This window comes from Martes martes, assembly GCF_963455335.1.
Source record: "Martes martes genome assembly, chromosome: 13".
Taxonomy (NCBI): domain Eukaryota; kingdom Metazoa; phylum Chordata; class Mammalia; order Carnivora; family Mustelidae; genus Martes; species Martes martes.
Window position 1 is genome coordinate 68,641,087 of NC_137901.1, and position 27,073 is coordinate 68,668,159.

General features: G+C 42.0%; 1 protein-coding gene across 6 annotated transcripts in view; it reads right to left on the reverse strand.

Annotated features, from left to right (window-relative positions):
* The window catches only part of DEPDC5 (DEP domain containing 5, GATOR1 subcomplex subunit), a 132,634-nt gene that overhangs the window by 63,252 nt on the left and 42,309 nt on the right, over positions 1-27,073 (reverse strand). For 4 of the 6 annotated variants that reach the window (XR_013967833.1, XM_080821113.1, XM_080821112.1 and 1 more), the window contains exons 13-23: positions 21,387-21,490; positions 21,027-21,101; positions 19,357-19,491; positions 18,455-18,516; positions 17,778-17,851; positions 12,896-12,965; positions 10,472-10,508; positions 9,595-9,715; positions 7,097-7,317; positions 2,514-2,717; positions 436-571 (exon numbers count right to left, since the gene is read on the reverse strand). Coding sequence is in view for 5 of the 6 variants with exons in the window: in XM_080821113.1 (XP_080677239.1) it covers positions 436-571; positions 2,514-2,717; positions 7,097-7,317; positions 9,595-9,715; positions 10,472-10,508; positions 12,896-12,965; positions 17,778-17,851; positions 18,455-18,516; positions 19,357-19,491; positions 21,027-21,101; positions 21,387-21,490 (1,239 nt within the window). In the remaining variant the exon portion in view is untranslated. The remainder of the gene's footprint in view (positions 1-435; positions 572-2,513; positions 2,718-7,096; positions 7,318-9,594; positions 9,716-10,471; positions 10,509-12,895; positions 12,966-17,777; positions 17,852-18,454; positions 18,517-19,356; positions 19,492-21,026; positions 21,102-21,386; positions 21,491-27,073) is intronic. The other 2 variants (XM_080821115.1, XM_080821114.1) reach the window with 1 other exon arrangement.

A 27,073-nucleotide genomic window follows, 5' to 3' on the forward strand; every position in this document is an offset into this window, starting at 1 on the left:
CTATAAATGCAGGCCTTGATTTCCACTGCTTTTAGCATAAACAACTTCTAAACTCAACAGTGGAATTTCTCAGTGACCAAAACGACAAAAGTCATAGACAGACTGCCTGAAATACGCAGCATGAACCATCTGCCTCAGCACTCGGTCTCTTAACCCTTGGCTAAGGTTTAGACAGAGCTCAGTTTGAGGTTTACCAAGTATGCTTTGAATGAAAGCTACAGCAAGGCCTGGGTAACACGTGTGGCAACAGTGTCAAGCTATTTGCTTTGCACTTGGCCCGGTGAAAGGAATGGCACTGACAAAGGAAAGCCTTGATCTCATCCTGCCCCTTCAAGTCATGGAAACATAACATTTGGTCAGCAGACTGTTCAGCCATGGTCCTGGGTGTTGGGGAGTTTCTCAAGGTACCTTCTGGAGCCCTACACACATCCTCACCTTCCAGCTGCTTCATGATACGCTAACTCCAGCAGCTCTGCAGAGGAGTGAGTTGGGTCCCTCTGCCCGCTGCCCTGCAGCTCCGCCATATTCTGCCGGGTCTGGTGATGGATCTGGATGGCCTCTCCGGATGGTCCTACCCAGACAAAGATCCACTGAGCATCATTCCCACCCAACAGCCAGTGCTTTGTACTTAGCTTGATTCTTCCTTCTTGCTATCTGCTGGGACATGGGTGCTGGGAGAGACCGTCAAGAGAGCACACCAAGGGGAACATTACACACATGACCCTCCAGCTTCCCAAAAGGACATCTCGTCTTCTGAGCAGGACTCATCCTCCTGTGGGGCCTCATACTTGTCATCCTGTTCAGCCTCAGAATACACTAGAAGCCTCTGTCTCATGCATGTCAAGCTGAGACACCATGGAGAAACACTGACATATAGGAGTAGAGGGCCCCTCCCAGGAGGGCTAACACAAACTAAACAAGGAACACAACAAGTGAAATGCCAATGACTCTGTTAACACATAAGGCAGTGACAACTGCAACTCTAAGCAGCAGAGGATGAGCAAGTGCAGAAAAGACATCGGGTGGGCGGAAGAGAAATCACCATGGGTGAAATCTACTAAAAAATGCTTCCTGGGAAAGGAGAAGCTTCAGAGGTGAGTGTTCAGCAAGGTTAGCAGGAACTGAAGGAGAGGGTGGGTACCTGGGCAGAAGAAACAATGTGTATGAAATTGCAAATGTGGAGGAGCCAAAAGACAAGCAGGAGACCACCAGATGGGCTTGGGGAAGAACAGAACCTCTGAGGATGGGAGCAAGGAGATGCCAAGTTGGGGAGTCGGGCAAAGTCAGCTATGAGCAGGCGGGGCGGGCAGGAGGAGGAAACAGAGGAAGCAGGGCCAGACAGTCCTGTTTTAGGAAAGTGCACCTGATGGTTGGGAGCAAGAAGAGCTAGAGGTCACACAAGAAACATCAACAGTTCTCGTAAGAGAATGTGAAGGGAGCCCATGGGGATAACAATGTAGGGAAAGAGACATCGGAAAGAAACAAATCGTGCGACTGATTATGGGGGCAAGAGGGGCAAAGAGGAGTTTGGGAGTAACCCCCCATGACAGCCCAAACAACCAGATTCATTTCTCACTTATTCAACTTTTAACACTAAAAGCAAGTGGAAAAGGAAATAACTAGACATGTGCAGGCATTCAGCAGGATCGCTTCCATGAAAAAACCCTGGAGTTTAATGCATCTGTTCCCTCCCAGCCCAGTCAGAGCCCATTAAGCTGAAGTTTAATTTTAGCCACAGCTTTATAAAATCTTGCTGTCATCCTCTGTAGGAGAGAACACGGATCAAAGAGGACGGGCTAGGAAAAACAGTGAATTTGAAGAAAAAAAATTTTCTTAAGTTTTGATTGCTTTTGAACTTAATTTAAATGGAATCATACAGAATGTACTTCTTTATGTCAGGCTTCTTTCATTATGTTTGTAAATTTAAACATAGGTTTGTATATGGTTGTAGTTCAATTTTATTTCTGTATAGTATCTCGCTATAAAAAATAGAACCCAGTTATTTTACACACTCTTCTTTTTTACTTATTTGAACTAAAAACAAAAAACAAATAAACAAACAAAAAGGTTCACCCATTTCTCAAAAAATGTTTTGTTTTTTTCAGTTGTCAGAGACCTCTGAGAGAGCACAGAGTAACATAACTTCTGTGTAAGCAAGACAATAATATCACTATCCAGAGAGAGAGCTAGGAGAGGAAGAAATGAACAAGAATGAGGGGCAATCGTCTTAAGAAAGAAAGTAGGTGACAAAGTACAGTTCTTTGCAAACAAAAATGAGAAGCCCTTAGGTTTACATAGCTCGGTTGTTACAAGGCCCTTTTCAAGTGTGCCCTCAAGGATCCTCACAAGAACCCCTGGGGTAGGCAGAACAGCCATGGTTATCCCCATCTCATGTGTGGGGCACCAGAGGTGTAGAGAAGTTGAAATACTTGACCAAGCCACATGGTTGGTTAGTGACAAGGACCAGGACTAGGAGCTCCCAGCCTGGGCTCTTTCCCGAGTAACCAACTTACCCACAGGAAAAGTGTGCATCCAGCGCCTTCTGTTGGAGGTAAGCTTCATGGGCATTCGTGAGGGGGCAAAGGGGTTAATGAGTGCCCGCTGGGGTGTGTATCCCCCGGGTCGAACATGCAGCATGGATTCCGCACTGCCTACGTGGAACCTCCCCGGTGCGCTAGAGTCTCGCTGTGGTGGCTCCATCATGTTCTCCAGGACATCTGTCAGTGATGGTGGGGGCACAAAGAGAAACCACAGATCATGGTGAAACCAGGAATGGGCAGGCAATCAGCCAAGCTGACCAGAATCTTGGATATCATACATGTTAGGGAATGAGAGAAACATGTAAAATCACTGAACTATAATGAAATGAAACATTTGATTTGCTTTTTAAATACCTGCTCAATCACTTAAGGGGTCTGACTCTTGATTTCAGCTCAGGTCATGACCCTAGGATCCTGAGAGTCGAGCCCTGTGTGGGGCAATTCTCTCTCCCTCTCCCATTGCCCCTCCCCCATGCTTTCTCAATAAATAAATACCTGAAAGAAGGGCATTCTGGTTCCTAAATTACTGGCCCAATGAAGTCACACCACAATCTGATGGGGAGGACCACACACACATCTGCAGGAGACCTTATACTTTGAGCTGAATGCAACAATTCCCTGGGAGATAGGGTGAGTATATTCTATATGGAAGGAACAATAAAAATAGATATTTGAGGGACACCTGGGTGGCTTAGTCTGTTATGCGTCTGCCTTCAGCTCAGGTCATGATCCCAGAGTCCTGGGATCAAGCCCTGCATCGGGCTCCCTACTTGGCAGGAAGACTGCTTCTCCCTCGCCTACTCCCCATGCTTGAGTTCCCTCTCTCGCTGTATGTCCCTCTCTGTCAAATAAATAAATCTTTTTAAAAATTAAAAAAAAATAGATTTTTGGTGCCTAGAAGGACAGATCCTGGCAGAGATAGCAAATGTGTAGGCATGCGAGACTACAGCCCCTTTGTGCTGGGGCCAAATAACTTCATTCCACCCCTTGCACTATTGATAGGAATGTAAACTGGTGCAGCCACTGTGGAGAAGAGTAAGGAGGTTCCTGAAAAAATTAAAAATAGAATTACCCTATGATATAGTAATCATACTACCAGGTATTTACCCAAAGAATACAAAAACACTCATTCAAAGGGATACATGCACCCCTATGTTTATAGCAGGATTACTTACAATAGCCAAATTATGGAAGCAGCCCAAGCATCCATCAATACATGAATGGAAAAAGATGTGGTATATAAATACAATGATAAATTATTCAGCCATGAAAAAGAATGAAAACTTGCCATTTGCAATGACATGAGTGGAGCCAGAGAGTATTACACTAAGCAAAATGTAAAACAAATGAGCAAAGGAGATAAAGAGAGAGAGGGACAAACCAAGAAACAGACTCTTAACTATAGAGAACAAACTGATAGTTACCAGAGGGGAGGTGGGTGGAGGCATGGGGATTAAGGAGTATACTTGTTGATGAGCAATGGGTGATGTACAGAATTGTTAAATCACTCTATTGTATACCTGAAACTAATAAAACACTGTATGTTAACCATACTGGAAATAATAAAATAAAAATAAATAAAATAAAATAAAAAACTTTGTTCTAGCCAAGAGAACACAGGCAGAAGTGACATGCTCCAATTGAAGGCCTAGACCACAAATATCTCCACTCATAAGTATCCCTTCTCTTTTCCCCTACTGTGCCAACTTTGAAGACCAGTGCTAATGATCATGGCATCCCAGGATGGAAGGATCCTGGGGCCCTAATGATTGGGTGGATCAGAACCTCTTCCTTCTGACTCAGTGACCTGGACATAAGAAAGCAATCAAATGCCAGCCACTGTGTTTAAAAAAAAAAAATTCTTGGGAGAAAAGAATGAAGAAATGGATGCATCCAGTGCTGACCTGGCAAGGAGGTGGCATGATATTTAGACTCAACTTGTCCCCCGTCCAATGGCAGACAGGTCCCTATTATAGAGATGGAGGCCACAGGCTACATAACCTAAGTGGATCAGAGAGTTAAAACCCACAACCAGCATCCCTGGTGTGCATCCCATGTTCACTAAGCAATCACCCACGTTAAAAAGGGGATCCAACAGATGCAAATTCCATGGCATCAAGGAATCTGTCTTGTCCACCAATATTTAGCCAATGCCTACCAAAGAACCTGGTATACAGTAATAGCTAATTCCTCACAGCTGATCTGCATGCAAGAAGAACATTCAGCTCTCTGTGAAAGCTATATATTTTTCACTGTTAGTTAATGAACCGATGATCTGGTTTACCAAGTAAAGAAGAATATGGTCTAGTTAGTTGTCATGAAAGTAAAAGGTGAAAACCCAATTTTTTAAAAAGGTAAGTTCATGCTTTGAAAAGGATGAGAAATATGACTAAGGGATAAAATGGGTCAAAAATACATGTAGAGGAATGGGGAAATGCTTTTTATGTTATGTTGGGTAGGTAAATAGATAAGGCCCCCTGAACATAGCAGAGAAATAGTAAACTAAGAGCCTATAGATTGTACTGCCTTACAATATTCCAATGAATTGGTTTTTGGCTTTCTCAATAAACTCCTAAATATCACTAAAGGACATTGAAATCAATTCTACTATTCAGATAATTTTTAAGAAAACTATTTTCAAAGCTACTTTCAAAGCTATTTTCAAAGCTACAATGTTATCTCCCCAGAAAGCTGGATTTTAGAGTAAAAAAGGGTTTTGAAAGAATTAACGTTTAGTTTAATTTTAGCTTTTGTTACAGACCCTACCAAGAATATTTTCAGCAAAATGGGAGTACCTGTCATGTAAACTTAGATATTTCCAGAAAGTGGGGAAAAGATAACCTAGAAAATTTCAAATGTATTAAAATTCCTTTGAATGCTAAAACTAACTAATGTGACATAGGTTATATACTATAGTCACGCAATTAAATATCTGCTCCTTTCTCTTTCAGCATTTCCTTTTTATACTTTGAGCCAGTTAAAAAACAAACTTCTTCCTGCGGTCAAAAATGTTCCTAGGCCTGGAGCACCTGGGTGGCTCAGTTGCTTAAGTAACTGCCTTCAGCTCAGGTTATGATCCTGGAGTCCCAGGATCAAGTCCTGCATCAGGGTCCCTGCTCAGCAGGCACTCTGCTTCTCCCTCTGACCCTCTCCCTTCTCATGCTCTCTCTCTGTCTTGCAAATAAATAAATAAAATTAAAACAAAACAAAAAAAAAAATGTCCTAGGCCTTTGGCACAGTGTATATGATGCTGGAGCTGATGCCTTCCCCTTCAATGTCCTGACACACAGAAAACAGTCCTCACCCTTCAGGAATCCTTCCAGGAGGGCAACAGAGGGCAGCTGCATGTAAACAATATTCCTAAGTCACTTGTCAAAAGTCAGAAGGGCTATGCTTACATTTATAGAACATCTTTGAAATTAACAAAATTATAGAGAAAGAGAATGATTACTGACAGTGTGTGGCTATAAAGGGGTAGCACAAGACAGCCTTGTGATGATGGGATAGTTTGGTATCTTAATTATGATGATAATCACAAATAAATAAATCTACACACGTGATAAAACTGCATAGGAGGTGCCTAGCTGGCTCAGTTGGTAGAGCATATGACTCTTGATCTCAGAGTCATGAGTTCAAGACCCATGTTGGGCATGGTACTTACTTAAAAAAAAAACAAAACTTACATAGACATACACATGCACAAATGAGTACATGTAAAGCTGGTGAAATCTGAATAAGCTCTGTGGCTTGTACCAATGTCAGTTTCTATGAGTATGAGGTTGTCTATAATTATACAACATGTCCCCATGGGGAAATGAATGAAAGGTACATAGGACCTCCCTGTGTGTGTGCGTGTGTGTGTAATTTGCAGTTTTCCATGAATCCATAATGATTTCAAATAGAAGTTTTTTCAGGAGGGGCCTGTAGACTGCAGGTGCTGTCGGATGGCAGGATGAGATACAGAAAAAGCAGCACCCACGCTCGTTACTGCAAGCCAGGTTAGTAGGTGACTGTGAGAAATCTTAAAGTAGAATATGAGGCAGTGGCTGTTTAAGGGATGGCACAAATGACAGTGATAAGGAAATAAGTAAACAGGGATGCCTGGGTGGCTCAGTCGGTTAAGCGTCTGCCTTCAGCTCAGGTCATGATTTCAGGGTCCTGGGATTGAGCCCCATGTTGGCCTTCCTGCTCAGCAGTGAGTCTGCTTCTCCCTCTGCCTCTGTGTTCTCTCTCTCTGTCTCTCTCTCTCATTCTCTCTCAAGTAAATAAAGTCTTCAAAAAATTTAAAAATTTTTTAAAAAAGGAAATGAGCAAACACCTTTGACTCTAGGCCTAAGAAAGTCTCTATATTAATATAAGGAAAGGTATACAGTTACAGTGAAGGGGGAAAAGGTGTCAGAGGCACATACATACAGCTCAATGCACTGGCATGGAAATAATTAAGATATGGGACTTACACCCCACACCTGGTCACATCCCGTGCCCCCCAGCCCCGGCTATAGGAAGGGAGCTGTCCTCATCTGTCCCTAGCTGTGCCCATGCTTCAGCTCTCTGACCTCGAGTGCTGGTATAGCCCAAGGAGCTGCTGACTTCATACTGGTGCAGGTGGGGGTGTGGGATCATCAGGATGTTGGCACTCCTGCCCAGGGAGCTGTCATCAGAAGCCTGGCTCCTCACTTCCTCAGTGGGCAGTGCGCGGCTGGGCAAGGAAGGGCTGGATGAGACGTCGCAGGAGCTGGCGCTCTTCCGATTGTGACTCTCCCGCTCTCGCACAGACCTGACAGATGAGAGACACTGAGTTACCAACCAACAAGTGATGCTGCCCCACCCAGAACTGAAAACACAAAACCAGTCGCCACCCCAAGATACTTGTGAAACCAATAACAAAAATCCCCAATGTGATCTATGAGTGGGAAATAATGTAGGAGGTATTCTGCCTTGACCAGCTTGAGATGCTGTGTAAAAACTGACTGTTTTCAAATGGCCCAAGTCCTCGCTAGGGTCACTGCTGTCAAGCAGTGACTGGTCCAGTCTGACCCTGCTTGATCCCCACTGATCCATCTCATATCACTGAAAATGGGACAACTAAGCAGGATACGGTATGATGCAAGAGAAAAGTACACAGCGCCACCTCAAGAGTCTTCCTGCATGAAAAATTGAGCCTAAATCTAATCAAGCCTCTGGAGGTCATTGCAGGTTTATAGGAAATCCAGAAAAGAGAGAAGAAGTTAAACATTGTAACATAACAATCAGCCAAAGGAAGAAAGCAACACAATTACATTTAGAGAAAAAAAGATATTCCAATCAAATGCAATGTCTACATCTCCTTTAGATCTCAATTCAAACTAAAAATACATTTTTGAAACAACTGGGAAATCTAATTATAGACTGGCTAGTAGAAGATATGAAAGAATTAGTGTTAATTTTGGTACTTGTGATTACTTATTCTTATCTATTAGAGACATACACTATAGTATTTACAGGTTTTAAAAAAAGGATTTGCTTTAGAATACTCAAGCAAAATGCAAAATGTGGGGAAAGTAATGAAGTGAGTCTCGCAAGACACTGAGCACTCTTCATTATACTACTCCATTTGAACATGTTTGAACATTTCCTTAATAAAGGTTTAAAAAACAGTATACTATTATTAAAACATAAAACTCCCTAAGGGGGAAACTTCTGAAAGCAGTAGGAGGAAGGATCAAAAGGGTAGAAGCCCAATGGGGAGACAAAAATCTAGAACGGAAAAGTTAGCAACTATAGATAAGGCTTGCCCTCTGGCATCAGAGCTGTTTGCTTTCCACCTGGAGGGATTTTGCCTTAAGTCAGAGCTTAAACAGCCTGAAAACAGATCCCCTGGGCTGACCATACGTACATTACTGCAACAGTAAATATATGGACACTAGCGTATGCTCAGTCCTGCACAGGGTACACAGCACCAAAACATGGTCTGCTCCCTCAGGGAACATATAACCTAGGTCTCTGAAATACCAGGTCTTGCCACCTCTCATTAGAAAAAGGAAAACCAAGGATCTTGGACCATGAAAGCATTTTAAAATAGTCCAAATGAAAGCAAGACCGAGCCCCTAAGCAGCATCTATGTGTGGGAGAGCTGTAGTTAATGGCACTGAATGTTCTCAACATTTAGGAAATGTTTTGTCTGAGCTCTAAATGTTTTCATCTTGGGGATGAGGAAAAAGGACAGAAGATAATCATGTGGCCACTATAAGCTCATTTACCAATGTGAAGGGATGCATATTTTTCCAATCACTTGTGCTTAAACAAACTTGCATATTTAAGAAATCTGGAAAATGGGTTTGTGGTACTTGGTTCACAAGGACGGGCAGAAGCCCTGGGATAGGGATGGCTTTTTTTTTTTTACATAATACTCAGAAATGAATATATTGGTAAATCTAACTACATCACTCTTAAAGATTATTTTATGACCAAATACCATGGAGCAATTTAAAAAGCAATTAAAGAGGGATGCCTGGGTGGCTCAGTCGGTTAAGCGGCTACCTTCGGCTCAGGTAATGATCCCAGCGCCCTGGGATCAAGTCCCACATAGGGCTCCTTGCTCTGCAGGGAGCCTGTTTCTCCCTCTGCCTCTGCCTGCCACTCTGCCTGCCTGTCCTCTCTCTATCTCTCTGACAAATAAATAAATAAAATCTTATTTTTAAAAAAAGCAATTAAAGAGAAGTCTCTTGCCTTCTGGGAATAAAAAAGCCAAAAGGAACTGTGGATCTATAGGATCTATACATATTAGTAGCAGCCCAGTGAGAAGAAAATTCTAGAATCTGAATTGTTTCTCTTGGTTAGAAAAAGCAGAACACTCTCTTTATTTGGAGAAAATACTTCCTGCAAATATAGCTAACAAAATGGGTGGGCCAGAGAACCTGGAAACAAAATCCCCAATGAGCTACATGGTATAGCTTCCATTGGCTAATTTTAATTTAAAACAATTTCAGCGTTATACTCATGAAGGTCCCTACAGGCCCTCAGATTTTTTCCAAGCAACTTTTATATACACCCCAAAGTGAATCTGGCAAAAAACCTGCAGGTGGCGAGGCGTTGGGCCCGAGATGGGCCTGGTAGCCTGAAAACTTGGGCGTCGTAGGCATCATAATCTACTTGGATGGGAAGGGCGTTCTCAGGTTCTTTTGGTGTCCCAAGAGCTGAAATGCATAAATCACACAAATAGTCATTAAAACACATTTCAACCAGATGCCTTTGGAGGGTCTTCATCAAAATCTGCAAGGCAGAGATGATCACCATAATGACCGCCGGAGAAAAGCGAGATAACAATCCATTCATCAGGTTGTTGAAATTAAATGACTTACATGTCAAAGTGATACAGAAAAAATAACACTAGCACTAGGGTACATAGGTGGCTCAGTTAAGCATCGAATTCTTGATTTTGGCTCAGGTCATGATCTCACGGTTGTGAGATCGAACACCGCATAGGGCTCGGTGCTCAGCGTAGTCTACTTTACATTCTTTCTCTCCCTCTGCCTCTCCCCCACCCACTCGCTCTCTATCTCTCAATCTCTCTCTCTCTCTCAAAATAAATTTTAAAATATTTTTAAAAAGAAAAAGAAAATAATATAGCACTAAATAAAGGGAAGATTTTGGCAATATTTCATTCTTCTGTGATTCCACTTTAAAAAGATCATCTTAATATGTAACACAGTACTTTAAAATTTTCTACCCAATCCCTACAACTGACCTAAGGAAAAGAAAAACAAGGTTCGTCACCATCCATTTTGCAGGTGATGGGACAAAAATACACAACGTGGTTAAGGGACCTTCCAAAGGGAACTTCAGTTTCCCAACTTGGCAGTGAGCTGTTTATGCGACCTCACATGGTCTTGTTGCCATGGCTTAGCTGACTCTTTCTAAAAGGGATGAAAGGAGATCACAAAAATACTCACATGTATCACGGCCATTTTTTGCTTTCTCAGAGGCAGGCTGTAAAATTAAATAGATAATTAATCACTGTCTCCTCTGCCAGAACAGAACTTATCACAAGGCACAATATGTAGGTGGCTGCTCCCCAGGGAAGGCACAGTGCCTTCCGCCTCACTGAAACTGACGGAAAGGCAGGAGGGAACACTTGAGGCCCACCTACCTCAGTATCAGGCCCTACCCAGCCCACTTCACACCTTGGTCACCCTCAAAACTCTATCCAATGGGGATATGCACCCCACCTTCAGGAAAGGATATTCAGTTCTAAAGAGAAAAAGGACTTGCTCAAAGTCACATGGTTAGCAGCTGGCAGAGCCAAAATCCAAGCCCAGCCCTTCATGCTCTTGGTCAGTTCATTGGTGTGTATGTCCTACCGTGGCTAGCTCCTACCTGACCTTAAGCCCTGCATGCATGCCTCCCCCTTCACCATGGTACTCTCACCAGTCTGCCTACACCCACAAGAGCTCAGCACTCAGTGGATCACCCAGTTTGCTGAAATGGTATACAGAGATAGAAAATAGAAAGAGCTTTTTTTCCCCTCAAATAAATATTTTTCAGGACCCTTTAAACTTTCATAACAATACTCATTGTTTCTTCTTTAAAATGATCATGTTGGGGCGCCTGGGTGGCTCAGTCAGTTAAGCATCTGCCTTTGGCTCAGGTCATGATCCCGGAGTCCTGGGATTGAGCCCTACATTGGGCTCCCTGCTCAATGGAGACCCTGCTTCTCCCTCCACCCCTCACCCTCTCACCCCACTCGTTTTCTCTCTCTCGATCCCTCTCTCAAATATATTTTAAAAATCTTCAAAATAAAATAAAATAATTGTGTTGCAGGGGCACCTAAGTGGCTCAGTTAGGCATCCACCTCTCAATTTCAGCTCAGTTCATGACCTCAGGGTCGTAAGATCAAGCCCCACGTCAGACTCCATGCTCAGCAGAGAATCTGTTGGAGATTCTCTCTCTCTCTCTCTCTCTGCCCCTCCCCCCCCGGCTTACACGCAGCATGAGTGCTCTCGTTCTCTCTCTCTCAAATAATAAATCTTGTGGGGAAAAAAAAAGACAAAAATTATCATGTTGCAGAGAAGTTCCTCTGTGTTCCTCTTTGCCCAGAAGGGTTGTGATAAAGGCATAAAACCTCAGAGGACAGGAGATGGCCCTTTCTGGGCAGAGTCCCTTCTCCCAGCACGTCACTACTTGACATGGCCTATTTTAAGAAGAATCCTCGTAGTCCTTAAAATTAACATTTTCCTTATTAGACAAGTAACATTAACCCCCCATTATCTTCCAGAAAGGAAGAAATGACCCTGATACTACTAACACAGTGACAATGGGACAACTTTCAGAGTTCAGCTCTGGTAGAAACAGGCAGCTGGGTGAGAGCACACTGGTATACCACCTACATACCTAACAGTCTGTTCTTCTCTTCATATTACATCAAAAACACCATTTAAGATTCTTAAAACTGGCATTTTTATTGGCTGTGAATATACTCCATCGAGTGGATATCTCATGGTTTACTTAGTCATTTCCCTATTATCTTCAACTTGTCACTATTATAAATAATACAGGACCAAGACTTCACTTGCATTCAGTACAGCTCAGTTATTTCCTTAGACCACATGGCCAAAATGCAATTATCTAAGTGGCATGAACATTTGCACTGCCCTTGATATACATGGCTGAATGCTTTTCGTAAGTATGGTACACCAACCAGGTACTTGAGCACCAACTTCACCACTTTTTCTAGGACTTGGTATAATTATTTTGTTTTAAGGCTATCTGGTAAGCAGGGGTGCCTGGCTGGCTCAGTCCGTACAGCATGTGACTCTTAATCTTTGGGTTGTTAAGTCTGGGTATAGCAATTATTTAAAAATGAAATGTTTAAATATAAAGTAAAATAAAATAAACCCATTTGGTGAGCAAAAAATAATCCTATTCTTGTTTGAATTTGCATTTCTTTACCACTAAGATTTGATCTTTTCATCATATTTCCCCTTTGCTGCAATGCATGCCCATGTCTTTGTCCCCAAAGGTATCTGAGAGGTCCCAGTATCTGAATAAACCAGCCACATCATAACAAAAATAATTTTTCATTATTAATATTATTCATATTTTTCATTAATAATTTTTTCATTATTATTTCATTATTAATTTTTTCATTATTTTTCATTATTATTAATTTATTTCATTATTAATTATTTTCATTATTATTTTCATTATTTCATTATTTGCCTTGTTACTGATGTATTTAATGTGGAAAATTACAAAGTTCTAAGACGAATATCTTAAACTTATTAATGACCGTAAGGGAGAAGGGCATATCTTGGGGCCAAAATAACCATGTTGGTGAGGGACTGTCCCTGAAGGCTCTGGAGGTTGGTGACACCTACCTTCTTTCCCGCCAGTTTTATTCGCGGGGTGAAACTGTTACAAAAGAGCTGGCTTTTGGATGTATAGAAACTGTGAAAGAAGAAAGGGTCATTAATCTAAGCTCCTTTCATTTTAAACTTCAAGACACAATTAAAACCCAAGCCGTGGATTAGCCCTCTCGTGACTGCCTATGTCTCAGACTTCACTCATTCCCCCAATTCTAACTTGTTCTGTAATTACTATAAAACATTAAATATGGTTTTCATTATTGTTCTTTAATTCTCCATAAACTGTTTCATGCTAGCCCTGATTCCTCACTGGATGAGAATTTCCTCCTTAAATCTATTTATACCATGATACTTTTGCATCTTGATACTTGGCATGATGCTGGGCCCAACGGTGCTCCTTATCACTCATTGGCTGAATAGTATTTGGTAAGCAAGAATAAATCAGGCGAGGAAAGAAAAAAGTGGTCTCATGAAAAGACAGCACAGGGGTGGCTCAGTCTGTTGAGCATCTGACTCTTGATCTTAGCTCACATCTCAATCTCAGGGTTGTGAGTTCAAGACCTGCACTGGGCTCCATTCTGGCCATGGAATCTACTTAAGAAGAAAGAAAAGAAAAGAAAGGAAAAGAAAAGGAAAAAGAAAAAAGGAAAGGGAAAAAAAGAAGGCACAAACCATCAAATTCCTACCCCTTTGAAAATCACATTTGTCATGTCAGGCACAAAAGAAAACTGGGAGACCCAAGCTGGCCCTGGGTATACTGAATGAATGAGTAAATAGAGGCTATACAGCCTTTTCCATTTCTCAGGCATGTCTCTGTATCCTCTTTAATCTATAATTAATTTATGGGAAGGATGTTCTGAATACTAACCAATCCCCACCTTCCATCATAACTCTGATCATAAGCAAAAAAAAAAAAAAAAAAGGCAGTATCAATAGATAACCAGCAGACTGTAGGGCAATCCTAGTAACTAACACTTTATGTGCACAAGAACGTAAGAATACTAACTGCAGTGAGACCTGGAGTCCAACCAGCCCCTGGCACTTGGCCACTCCAAGTGGTACCAAGGAAAGTACCATGTAGAGGATGTAGCTCTGTTTCCAGATATTAATTACAAAAATCTGAGGGAAGTGATGAATCACTAAATTCTACTCCTGAAACCAATATTACACTATATGTTAACTAACTCGGATTTAAATAAAAATTTGAAAAAATATAAATAAATAAAAATTTAAAAATTTGTGTGGCAAAGTGATGTTCGCCAGAAGAATGGGTTTCTACTAGATTTATCCACATGAAATTGCTGTGTTTGAAAGTCAAAACCAGTCTCCTATCACAATTTCAAATGGTTTAAACCAAACAGCTTCAGCTTTGCCATGAACTTGCTGTTCAACCCTCGCAAGCCACTTTACCTCTCTGGAACTCAGGTTCCTCACCTATACAGTGTGACTGGAGGTCTCTATGATCTCCAAAACAGTCTCCGGGGATGGTCGGTGATATCCCCCACCTTTGTAACTCTTATATATCTGCTATTAATTTACTTTTTGGATCTATTTTCATTATTAACCAGCAATACTTGGAGAGTGATAATTTTTCACTGAAGACAATTTGATTATGCTTCAGGTAAGCTCTCTGGCCTTGTGGGATGCTTTTGAAGAGGCTGCGGACAGAATGAGAATAATGGCCCCTATGAGCAGCCATGCAGCCCAGGCAGCCAGCCCTCTTTACTCCTGTCCCTGGGTGGCTCAACCAAACAAGTCTCACAATGAGAAGTGAAAAGCAGGCCTCAGGCCATCCCAGCTCTCAAATTCTGAAGCCCCACCTATGTGAATCTATCATCCATCTTAAATGGCATTAGAGAGCCAATTTGGCATGAAAAATAAAGTGATGAATCAGGAAACCTTCAAGTTATTATTAATTGAAATTTGAGGAAATTACAGTGCTTAAATTCTTATATAATTTTTTGTGTGCTACAGCTACTCTGTCCTTTAATTATTTCCTAAACTAAACATAAAACCATGAAATATAGTGTATAATTAAACAGTAGCTATTTTATAATGGGCAAAAGAATCTGAATGTCTATTTAAAGATTACAAAGCCAAAACTAATTAAAGGGCTGACAAAAAAGAAGATACATTGCTCCCTGAAATAAGTGAAAAATCAAAAAAGTTCAAAATACTATTTTACTGGGACCAAGTTTTTAAAACGACAGTAACATAAATACAAGATGAGGAAGATTCTGAAGGCAACCTCTTGAAAAGCAGGCACTTTTTCTTAAAGTGACTTCGTCAAGCAATGCAATGACAACATACAAAACTGAACATCACCGAACAGTTACACATACATGTACATAACGGAATCACATGGATGACCAGCCAGAGAGTCCCTCACTGGGCCAAGAAGGGAGAGACATACTCAGAACAGGACCAGACCATCCTTACACGGATGGCCAAACCACTATTCCTTCTTGGTTCTTCACCTATGAATGATTACAGCTGCCTGGGAGCAACTACCATACAAGGAAAACCTGGCCCATAACAAAGGTAGAGGAAAAACCAGAAGGCCAAAATCAGCATCTGTGATCAATTTTCAAGCTGGTCTCCAGCAAAGACTTGCAACTAAACAGAAGACAAAATTACAGGTTCAGTTTAGCTTGGGGAACAGCTGAGCAGTCTTCTGCCCCTCACAGAATGCCGGCTTAAAACAGACAACCCAGGGAAGGGCAGAATGCTCTAGAAACACTAAAGAGAAGGTGGCTATTGGCTCTCTAGGACAGCACAGGAAAAACTCACAGAAGAGAGATGTTGGGGTCGGGTCTTAGAGGATAAATAGGCATTTGTGAGGAAGAGGGCAGGTGGAGAGGCCCTCTAGGTAGAAAGACTCAGAAGAGGGGGAAGTGTGCATCTGTTATGCAGAATAAAAGAGGGCAAGAGGGGGAAAGGAGGCCTCAGATGTCAAACACTTTAGTCTTCATCAAGCTGGTATGAGCAATCAGAGAAAAAGAGCAACAGGATTTAGTTTTCATGAAATGACTCTGGTAACCAGGTAGAACAGTAGTTGACAGATGCTGGTCCCCAGACCCCCAGGGTTCCTTGGGGTGACATATGGGCCTACTACATCAGGAAAAGTGAACTTTTCCTTATACAAAAGTGAAAAGAGTACTTTCTCACTACTGTATACTTGGTTGCAAGTAAGACTTATACTTTAAAAAAAAAAGGTGGGGAGGCTGTTGCTTAAGAAAAAAATTGGAAAGAAGAAACCACTGGCCTAAAGAACTGATTCTCGAAGTGGGGAATGGGGAATGAGGTGGGACTCTGCCACCCGGGAGGCATGTGGCAGTGCAGGAGACATTGGATTTTTTTTATTTTGTTGTTTTTTAGTCTAAATGATTTCCCTCTCCAGTTTCCAATGGTTTCAAGTGCACTTTCCATAAACCTGCAGGCATTTTTTAGAAAATCATAAAACACTAAAAAGAAATAATAAAAATAATAAAGTCTTTTCACTTTTGGCAGGTCTGAGGATATCTAGTTCTCATAGTTAGTTTCCAGGAGGTTATGAGCTCTACTGGCAGATTTCAAAGGAACAGATAACTCGCTCCAGGTTTTTTGATAGGAAAATTCACTTAGCCACAGTTCTTATAGACATTTTGGTTGTCATGCTGGGGGTGGGTGCTGCTGGCATCTGGTGGGTAGAGATCAGGGATGCTGCTCAACTTCCTACAAGGCATGGGGCAGCCCCCCAACAACAAAGATGATCTGGCCCAAAATGTCAGTAGTGCTGAGGTTGAAAAACCCTGATCTAAAGGATGGACTGAAGGAGAGAAATCAGAAATAGACACACTATTAAGACTACTGCAGGGCGCCTGGGTGGCTCAGTGGGTTAAGCCTCTGCCTTCGGCTCAGGTCATGATCTCAGGGTCCTGGGATTGAGACCCACATCAGGCTCTCTGCTCAGCAGAGAGCCTGCTTCGCTGCTCTCTCTCTCTGCCTGCCTCTCTGCCTGCCTCTCTGCTACTTGTGATCTTTCTCTCTTTATCAAATAAATAAACAAAATCTTTAAAAAAAAAAAAAAAAAGACTACTGCAGTTATCCGGGGCACTTGGGGGGCTCGGATCATGATCCCAGGACCCCACAGTAGACTTTCTGCTCAGCGGGTGACCTGCTTCTCCCTCTCCCGCTCCCCCTGCTTATGCTATCAAATAAATAAAATCTTAAAAAGAAATAAAAAGATTATTGCAGATATTCAATAAGATGAGGATGGGAGAAGGCAGTAGCACTGAGAGAGGCACGAGAGATAACCCCATTGAGTCTCAGTCAGCAGAAACACTGAGGCCTTGTCCCATGTGAAGAAGAGGCTTGGGGATTTTTCTACAAACAGAGAATGGCAGAATGTTCATCTGCTATAATCTGTGGGAGCTGGGAACTGTAGTAGCTAGGGCTAATAACAGAAATAAGTCCTTCAAATTTGCCTTTATTTTTTCACTCTAGACTGTTCTTATGTTACTGCCACCGCTTTGCATATACAGAAGCTCTAAGCAAACATTGGAACTTTGGTCTCTGCATTTTCTGGACAAAAGTTTCTATGGTAAGAACTTTATAGATTGGCGGGGGGAAGGAGGGGCGCCTGGGTGGCTCAGTTGTTAGGCGGCTGCCTTCGGCTCAGGTCATGATTCTGGGGTCCTGAGATTGAGCCCCACATCCAGCTCCCTGCTCAAAGGGAGACCTGCTTCTCCCTCTCCCACTCCCCCTGCTATGTTCCCTCTCTCTCTGTGTCTCTGTCAAATAAATAAATAAAATCTTCCAAAAAAAAAAAAAAAACTTTACAGATGGGAAGAGAAAATGGCAAGGAAGTTACTCAAAACCCACATCATCTACTACGAATCAAGGTCACACCTACCTGTGGTTTATCCAGTGAGGAATATTATAGTCATCGCCCAGACAAGAATCACGAGGAGCACTTCGATTATGTAGCTAGAAGAGAAAAAGCCAGGTCACAGATCAGCTAGAAAACAAGGAGGCTGTGGAACTGCTCCAACTTTTCTTTTTTTTAAGTTTTTTTTTTTCCATTTTATTTTACTTTATTTCTTTTCAGTGTTCCAGCATTCACTGTTTATGCATCACACCCAGTGCTCCATGCAATACATGCCCTTCTTGATGCCCACCACCAGGCTCACCCAACCCCCCAAGCCTCTCCCCTCCCAAACCCTCAGTTTGTTTCTCAGAGTCCAGTCTCTCATGGTTCATCTCCCCCTCCAATTTCCCCCAACTCACTTCAACTTTTCTGTTCTGAAGTATTCGCTCTTTTATTGTTTTCAAGATTTTATTTATTTATTTGACAGAGTGAGACACAGTGAGAGAGGGAACACAAGCAGGCAGAATGGGAGAGGGAGAAGCAGGCTTCCCACCAAGCAGGGAGCCGGATGTGGGGCTCAATCCCAGGACCCCGGGATCATGACCTGAACCAAAGGCAAACACTTAACAACTGAGCCACCCAGGCACACCTATTCGGAAGTATTCTCAAGACCACCCTAGTACTAGGAACTAGGTTTAGGAAGCACTCCAAAATCAAATTACCTTGAACAACGGGACAGCATGTAATGGTTGCTCCCCCATGCATACCAAGTCCACACCAATTCCTAAAAAAGAGAGAAGACAAAAAGAGTTTGGGGTAGAGGTGGGAAAAAGTAGAGATAAGTGTCCTAATCTATTAACAATACTATTTAAGCGGGTCAGGGTATGAGGCAAAGCTGACTTCCCATCCTATGATTTATAACCTCATTTGCCTACATAGCAGACAAATAAATAGATGCATTTTGTCTCTTTCCTCTTTACCAGGTCCCATCACAGCCTGCAATTATTAAATGCTTGACAATTAACCTTTGACTGCTTTGTAAATCATGACTGGTCAAAAAGACAACCCAGGCCCCCATTACTCAAGTTTCAAGGCCAGAAAGGAACAGGAACCTTGTTATTTCAGTAAAAAAGCAAAACAATCCATATCATTTAATGGAGCTTCTTCATTGGCAATCAGGATCTACATTCCACCTCCATCTTGTCGTTGAAGCACAAATTTAATGAGGCCAGGGGTACAAGCTGGGGTAGCAGGGCACATCATGGAGGGAGGACAGGATCAGAGGATCTGATGGTCCTCCCCAAGGCAGACTGATGGCACACCGGTTCCTTGAAACGATCCCCCCCAAAAGAGTTCTCCAGTGTCATATATATTTGCAAAACCCTGAGTACCATTAGAGATAGACAAAGATACACTAACATATTAAAACCTGCAATTAGGGAATCTGCCTAAGCTGTGTATGACCCAGCACTTCCCAAACCAATTTGACCATGGAACTTTTTTTGTCCCCTAACACTATTCACATCTCCAGGATCTCTGACGCACAGAGCCAGGGAAAGCTCAGAGTTCTACGGGTAAGTCAGGCTATAAACACTCAGAGACAGCACAAACCAAGGAACATTACCATTATCTATCATCCGCTGCTTGGTCAAGATCATGAGTAGACGGTCCACTTCAAACACACCCACCCCAGGCGTGATCACCACAGACATTTGCCCAGTTCGGTCAAAGTTGCGGTTGATGTAGTGCTTGTCAAACACTTGAAAGAAAGCAAAAGTTCTCAAATGAAGACGTTACCGCTTCTCAGAAACCAGCCACTGGCGAGCCTCTCTGTGCCCTCAGGGTATTTTGTCCATGTTTCTTTGTAGCAACATTCTGAACTGAATTCTAGTTAGTCGTGTGTACATCTGCCTCTCCCCATCTACATTAAGAACTGTTTGAACACAAGACTATGTCACATTTGCCTTTGCTAACACCCCATCATTGATGCCTAATACTTGCCTTTTGCAGCATTAAATGCTCAAATTTTATGTCATTAATTTAAACAATCCATAAATGAGTCTATATTGAAATTCATAAAAATCGAATATTAATCTAGGACAATATTTAGAAGAGTGGACTTTTTATATCTGGCAAGTTAATTTTTCTTTCTGTCCTATACAATCCTGACTTTAGAAAACCAAAGATGTTCCAATATGACTAAAGATTGACTAACACAAGACCCTGTGCTTCAGAATCCCCAGCACACCTGGGTGTAGACCCATGGGCAGGTTATATGCAGTGAAGTGACCACACATCATCACTTCCACCACTAGCCAGTGCCAACGGATGCCTAACCAGAGCTGGGCCGATGAGACTGTGCTGGGAACATGGAATTCTGGACAGAGAGGAGAGAGCTGGGAGCTGAACACTGTTCTAGGAATACCTGCTCTTGCAGTTCCTAGAGCCACCTTGGTCCCCACCTTCTTCTGCATGATGTTCAAGCCTTCCCTGGTGGCCTCACCAGGTCTCTATATCCTCAGAGTAAATTTCCCTTTTTGTGTAAACCAATTCAGTAGGTTTCTGTTATTTGGAAACAAAGCATATCAGCTCACACATATATGCTGGGACAAACCTTCAGAAGAAATCACACCACACTGTTAACAAGGTTCCCTCTTAGAAGGGAACTGACAGTAGAGGGAGGGGGAAGATCTTCATTTTTACTTGATATACCTCTGATTATTTGAATTCTAGGAACATGAGTTCCTTTTGTAATTTAAAAAAAATCTTTTTTAATTCCCTAGAAGCATTGAGGCATGGGGAAGAAAATAGCAAGAACATAGTTTTAGTAGAACAGCCCAAGGAAGATTCCTTCCAGCTCTTTACTCTCAGGTTACCATGAGAAGCAGATGAGAACAGCAGACCCAAAAGCTAAATGTTGGCCATTAAAACCATCCAATCAGAAGTTACTGCTTTTAATTAATCTTTGAGGTAGGTGGGTGGGGAGATTATCAACTGGATCTGGGTCTTTGGATGATAGTAAAAAGAAGTTCATAGTCCGGGCGCCTGGGTGGCTCAGTGGGTTAAAGCCTCTGCCTTTGGCTCAGGTCATGATCTCAGAGTCCTGAGGTCGAGCCCCACATCGGGCTCTCTGCTCAGTGGGGAGTCTGCTTCCTCCTCTCTCTCTCTACCTGCCTCTCTGCCTACTTGTGATTTCTGTCAAATAAATAAATAAAATTAAAAAAAAAAAAGAAGAATTTCATAGCCATGTGGTAAACAAGATGCCAGGTCACCATGGCTAGTGTCCTTACTCACCATTGAATGACAGATTGATGGCCTCTAGGTAGTTTCCTTGTGCTGAGGTAGAATTGTCTCCTTGAGGAAAACCCTCTGAAGCAAAAAAACACGAGAAGGAAAAGTATCTCATGAAAGATGAACTCTAAAAGGACAAGTGGAAAGTGGTTGAACAGGGCCCCCCAACCCTGTAGTAGGGACATTATTGAACTTACTGCATACCTAATGAACAAGTGGATGCAACTAGAAATAGAAACCTGACCAGAAGCAGAAACTATGCCCAGCACCAGGAGGGAAGCAAGCATGAACCTCTTCATCTCCCCTCCTTCATCTCTCCATCCTCCTCTCCCTGCCGCACCTCCTATCATATGTATGCAGTACCTGCCTGTTCCAGTCGCACCAACACTGGATACTGGATGAAGAGTTTTTTAATGGTCACAAGGAGTGAAGTCCACTCTTCTCTCCTCTCATTCTGCACCACCACTCTGAAAGGAATATTGTCATAAAATACTGAAGAGATTATTATTTATATCAGGTCCTTCACAGGGTTTTGAAGGAAAGGAGAAGATGGGATTCCCAAGGTTAGGGTAATTTATCATATAATAACAAGTATTAAAGTCAAATGCACATAACAAACATTAACAAAGAAATGTAATCACATAAACAGTCACACAGATTGAAAACAAAAATAAAATATTTAAAAACTGCCTTGAGATTGTATTAATGCCTAGCATTGAGTAGGAATATGAAATTTTCACATAATGAATTACAATTAGGGAATATATAAAAACCCTAAAAGAAAATATCTATATGTATGCTCTACATATATATCCAATAAACATGTCTAGGTCAGGAAACTAGATTAATAGAAAGGGATGGGTTGGGGGGAGCCTCACTGGCTCACCCAGTGGAGCATGAGACTCTTGATCTAGGGTTGTGAGTTTGAGCCTCATGTTGGGCATAGAGATTACTTAAAAATAAAATCTTTAAAAACAAGTAAGAATGGACACCTGGGCAGCTCAGTCAGTTAAGCGTCTGTTTGCAGCTCCGGTCATGATCCTGGAGTCCCAAGATGGAGCACCACGTTGGGCTCCCTACTTGGCAGGAAGTTCACCTCTCCCTCTGACCCTCACCTGCTCATGCTCTCCTGCTCTCTCTCTCAAACAAATAAATAAAATCTAAATAAATAAATAATACAAATGGGGCACCTGGCTGGCTCAGTCAGTAGAGCTTGCAACTCTTGACCTCAGGGTTGTAAGCCAGAGCTCTATTTTGGGCATGGAGATTACTTAAAAATAAAATCTCTTTTTTAAATTGTATTTATTTATTTGAGAGAGAGATAGGTGCTGAGCAGCTGAGCAGGAAGCCCAATTCAAGGCTTGATCCCAGGAACCTGAGATCATGACCTGACCTCAAGGCAGATACTTAACCAACTAACCCACCCAGTGCTCCTTAAAAATAAAGTCTTGAAAAAAAAAAAAGGAAAGAAAGAAGTGATAGGTGGCAATCTGTTTACTACAGACCTTCTGAACCATGTGAATGTATCACAAAAAGTAAAATTTAAATTTAATTGAAAATAGATACATTTGCATTAAATTAGCAATTTTATTTTTTTTAAAGATTTTATTTATCTATTTATTTGACAGAGGGATAGAGAGAATCAGAGAATACAAGCAGGGGGAGTGGCAGGGGGAGGAGAAGCAGGCTCCCAGCTGAGCAGGGAGCCTGATGCAGAGCTCGATCCCAGGACCCTGGGATCATGACCTGAGCAGTAGCTTAACTGACGGAGCCACCCAGGTGCCCCTAACCTAGCAATTTTAATGCTAGGAACTTATCCTAAAGAAACACACAGCAGTGGGTGCCCCGGGTGGCTCAGCTGGTTAAGCATCTGCCTTCAGCTCAGGTCACGATCTTGGGGTCCTGGGATGGAGCCCTGAATTGGGCTCCCTGTTCAGTGGGTAGCCTGCTTCTTTCTCCCTCTCCCCTGTCTCTGCACATGCTCTCTCTTGATATCTCTCTCAAATAAACAAATAAAATCTTTTAAAAAAGAAAGGAGGAGAGAAAGAAAGAGAGAGAGAGAGGGGAGAGAAAGGAAAGGATAGAGGGAGGGAAGGAAATGGGAAGGAGGGAAAGAAAGATGGAAGGAAGGCAGGCAGACACAGGGAGTGTCCAGGTAGCAGAGTCAGTTAAGTGTCTGACTCTTGATTTTGGATCAAGTCATGATCTCAAGTTGGGCTCCACACTCAGTGCTGAGTCCGCTGAAGACTCTCTCTCCCTTGGCACCTCGGTGGCTCAGTTGGTTAACCAACTGCCTTAGGCTCAGGTCATCATCCTGGAGTCCTGGGATCGAGTCCCACATCGGGCTCCCTGCTCGGCGGGGAGTCTGCTTCTCCCTCTGACCTCTCCCCTCTCATGCTCTCTCTCTCATTCTCTCTCTCTCAAATAAATAAATAAAATCTTAAAAAAAACAACAACAACAAAACTCTCTCTCCCTCATCCCATACCCCTATCTCCCCAGCTCTTATACTCTAAGATAAATAAATCTTAAAAAAAAAAAAAAAAGAAAGAAAGAAAGAAAGAAAAGAAACACACAGGACCCAGAATAGCCAACCCAATATTGAAAGAGAAGGAAGTTGGACACCATCCAACTTCAAGAAGCTACAGTAATCAACACAGTGTGGCACTGGTGAAAGAGCAGACAAACAGATTAATGGAACAGAATTGAGGACCTAGAAATAGAATCCCCAAAATATATCAATAGATCTTTGACAAAGAAGCAACAATAACACAATGGAACAAAGATATTCTTTTCAACAAATGGTGTTGGAACAACTGGACATCCACATGCAAAAAAAAAAAAAGAAAGAAAGCAAACCAGACACAGACTTTACGCTCTTCATAAAAATTAACTAAAAAATATGCTTCGATCTTAGGTTTTGGCAGAAAACTTTTTTTTTTTAAGATTTTATTTATTTATTTGACAGAGATCACAAGTAGGCAAAGAGGCAGGCAGAGAGAATGAGAGGGAAGCAGGCTCCCCGCTGAGCAGAGAGCCCGATGTAGGACTCGATCCCAGGACCCCGAGATTATGACCTGAGCCGAAGGCAGTGGCTTAACCCACTGAGCCACCCAGGCGCCCCTGGCAGAAAACTTTTTAAAAACCAACTCAAAGTAGATTATAGACCTAAATATAAAATGTAGAACTATATTGGGCACCTGGGTGGCCCAATCAGTTGGGCGTCTGCCTTCGGCTCAGGTCATGGTCCCAGGGTCCTGGGATTGAGTCTCACATTGGGCTCCCTGCTCCACAGGGAGTCTGCTTCTCCCTCTGCCCCTCCTCCTACTCATCTCTCTCTCTCTCTCTCTCTCAAATAATAAATAAATGAAATCTTAAAAAAAACAAAACTATAAAACTCTAAAAGATAACGTACCATAAAACCTAGATAACCCTCAGTAGGATGATGACTTTTTAGATTCAACACCAAAGGCACAATCCATGAAAGAAAAAAACTGGTAAGCTAGATCTTATTAAAATATAAAAACTTCTGCTCTGGGACAATGTTAAGAGAATGAGAAGACAAGCCACAGACTAGAAGAAAATGCTGGCAAAAGACACATTTGATAAAGGACTATGATCTAAAATACACAAAAAACTCTTAAAACTCAACAATAAGGGGCACCTGGGTGGCTCAGTGGGTTAAAGCCTCTGCCTTCGGCTCAGGTCATGTTCCCAGGGTCCTGGGATCAAGCCCCACATCGGGCTCTGCTCCACGGGGAGCCTGCTTCCTCCTCTCTCTCTCTCTCTCTCTGCCTGCCTCTCTGCCTACTTGTGATCTCTGTCTGTCAAATAAATAAATAAAAGTCTTTAAAAAAAAAAACTCAACAATAAGAAACAAACAACCCGATTTAAAATAGGCAGAACACCTAAAAAGACATCTCAGATGATACACACATGGCAAATAAGTGTATGAAAAGATGTTCCACATCATGTCATATGGGGAAATGCAAATTAAAACAACAATAAGGGACCACTATATACCTATCAGAATAGCCAAAATCCAGGACACGGACAATACCAAATGTTGGTAAGGATGTAGAGCAATAGAAACTGTCATTCATTGCTGGTGGGAATGCAAAATAATGCAGCCACTTTGGAAGACAGTTTGGTGGTTTCTTAAACATACTCCCATCATATGATCTAGCAATCATACTCCTTCATATTTGCCTAAAGGAGATGAAAACTTTGGTCCACACCAAAACCTACACACAGATATTTATAGAAGCCTAATTTATAACTGCCAAAGCTTGAAAGCAACCAAGATGTCCTTCAGTAGATGAATGGATAAATAAATTGTGGTATATCCAGACAATGGAATACTACTGAGTGCTAAAAAGAAATGAGCTATTGAGCCATGACAAGACTTGAAGGAACCTTAAGTGCATATTACTAAGTGAAAGAAGCCAATCTGAAAAGGTTATATACTGTATGATTCCAACTACATGACTTTCTGGAAAAGGCAAAACTGTACAGACTCTAAAAAGATCAGTGGTTGCCAAGGGTTACGGCTTTGGGGGAAGGGATGAATAGTGGTACACTGAGGATTTTTAGGGCAGTAAAAATACTCTGCAAGATACTATGATGATGGAGACATATCATTAAATATTTGTCTAAGCCCACGGAGTGTACAATACCAAGAGTGAGTCCTAAGGTAAACTATGGATTTTCAGTGATTATGGTGTATCTGTGTAGGTTCATGAGTTCTAACAATGGCATCACTCTGGTAAAGGATGTTGATAATATGAGAAGGGCATTATGTAGGTAGAGAGGGTGTATGGGAAATCCCTGTACCTTCTCTCAATTTTGCTGGGAACCCAAAATTGCTCTAAAAAAATTATAAGTCTTAATATTAAAAAAAAAAAAAAAAAAGGGCAGGGAGCCTGGGTGGCTCAGTGGGTTAAGCCTCTGGCTTCGTTCAGCTCAGGTCGTGATCCCAGGGTCCTGGGGTTGAGCCCCACATCAGACTCTGCTCAGCAGGGAGCCTGCTTCTCCCTCTCTCTCTATCTGCCTCTCTGCCTACTTCTGCCTATTGTGATTTCTCTGTCAAATAAATAAATAAATAATCTTAAAAATAGGGACACCTGGGTGGCTCAGTAGGTTAAAGCCTCTGCCTTCCTCTCAGGCCATGATCCCAGGGTCCTGGGATCGAGCCCCGCATTGGGATCTCTGCTCAGCAGGGAACCTGCCTCCCCCTCTCTCTCTGCTTGCCTCTCTGCCTACTTGTGATCTCTGTCCGTCAAACAAATAAATAAAATCTTTAAAAAAAAAAAAAGCTTAAAAAAAAAAAAAAGCAAGAAACATTCAGGAATGCATAACTATATACCTGTATATCACAGTGGACATTGATTAATTTAAAAATTAGAAAAAGATTGGGGTACCTGAGTGGTGCAGTTGATTAGCCATCCAACTCTTGGTTTTGGCTCACGTTGTGGTCTTAGGGTTGTGAGATTGAGCCCCGTGTTGGGCCCTGCACTCAGCACAGTCCGCTTGAGACTCCCTCTCCCTCTGCCCCTCCTGCTCATTCTCTCTCTCTCTTTCAAAGAAATAAATAAATCTTTTTAAAAATGAGAGGGGTGCCCGGGTGGCTCAGTCAGTTAAGCAGCTACCTTTGCCTCAGGTCATGATCCCAGGGTTCTGGGATAGAGCCCCACGTCAGGCTCCCTGCTCAGTGGAGAGCCTGATTTTCCCTCTCCCTCTGCCTGCCGCTCTGCCCACTTGTGCTCTCTCTCCCTCTGTCAAATAAAGAAATAAAATCTTTAATAAATTATTAAAAATTTAGAAAAAATATAAATTAGAAACAGACTAAATATCTAACAATAAGGAACTAAATTATGATAAAATTTCAGACTACAATAGATATATAACTATCAAAAATGAAATCCTCTCTGATAGCCATTTAATATGAGTAATGAAGGTTCACAATGCTATCCTCACCCAAATATATTTGATTTTATTAAAAACAAAGCAAGCCAAAAAAACATCCAATTTTAAAACAGGCTAAACAGGGGCA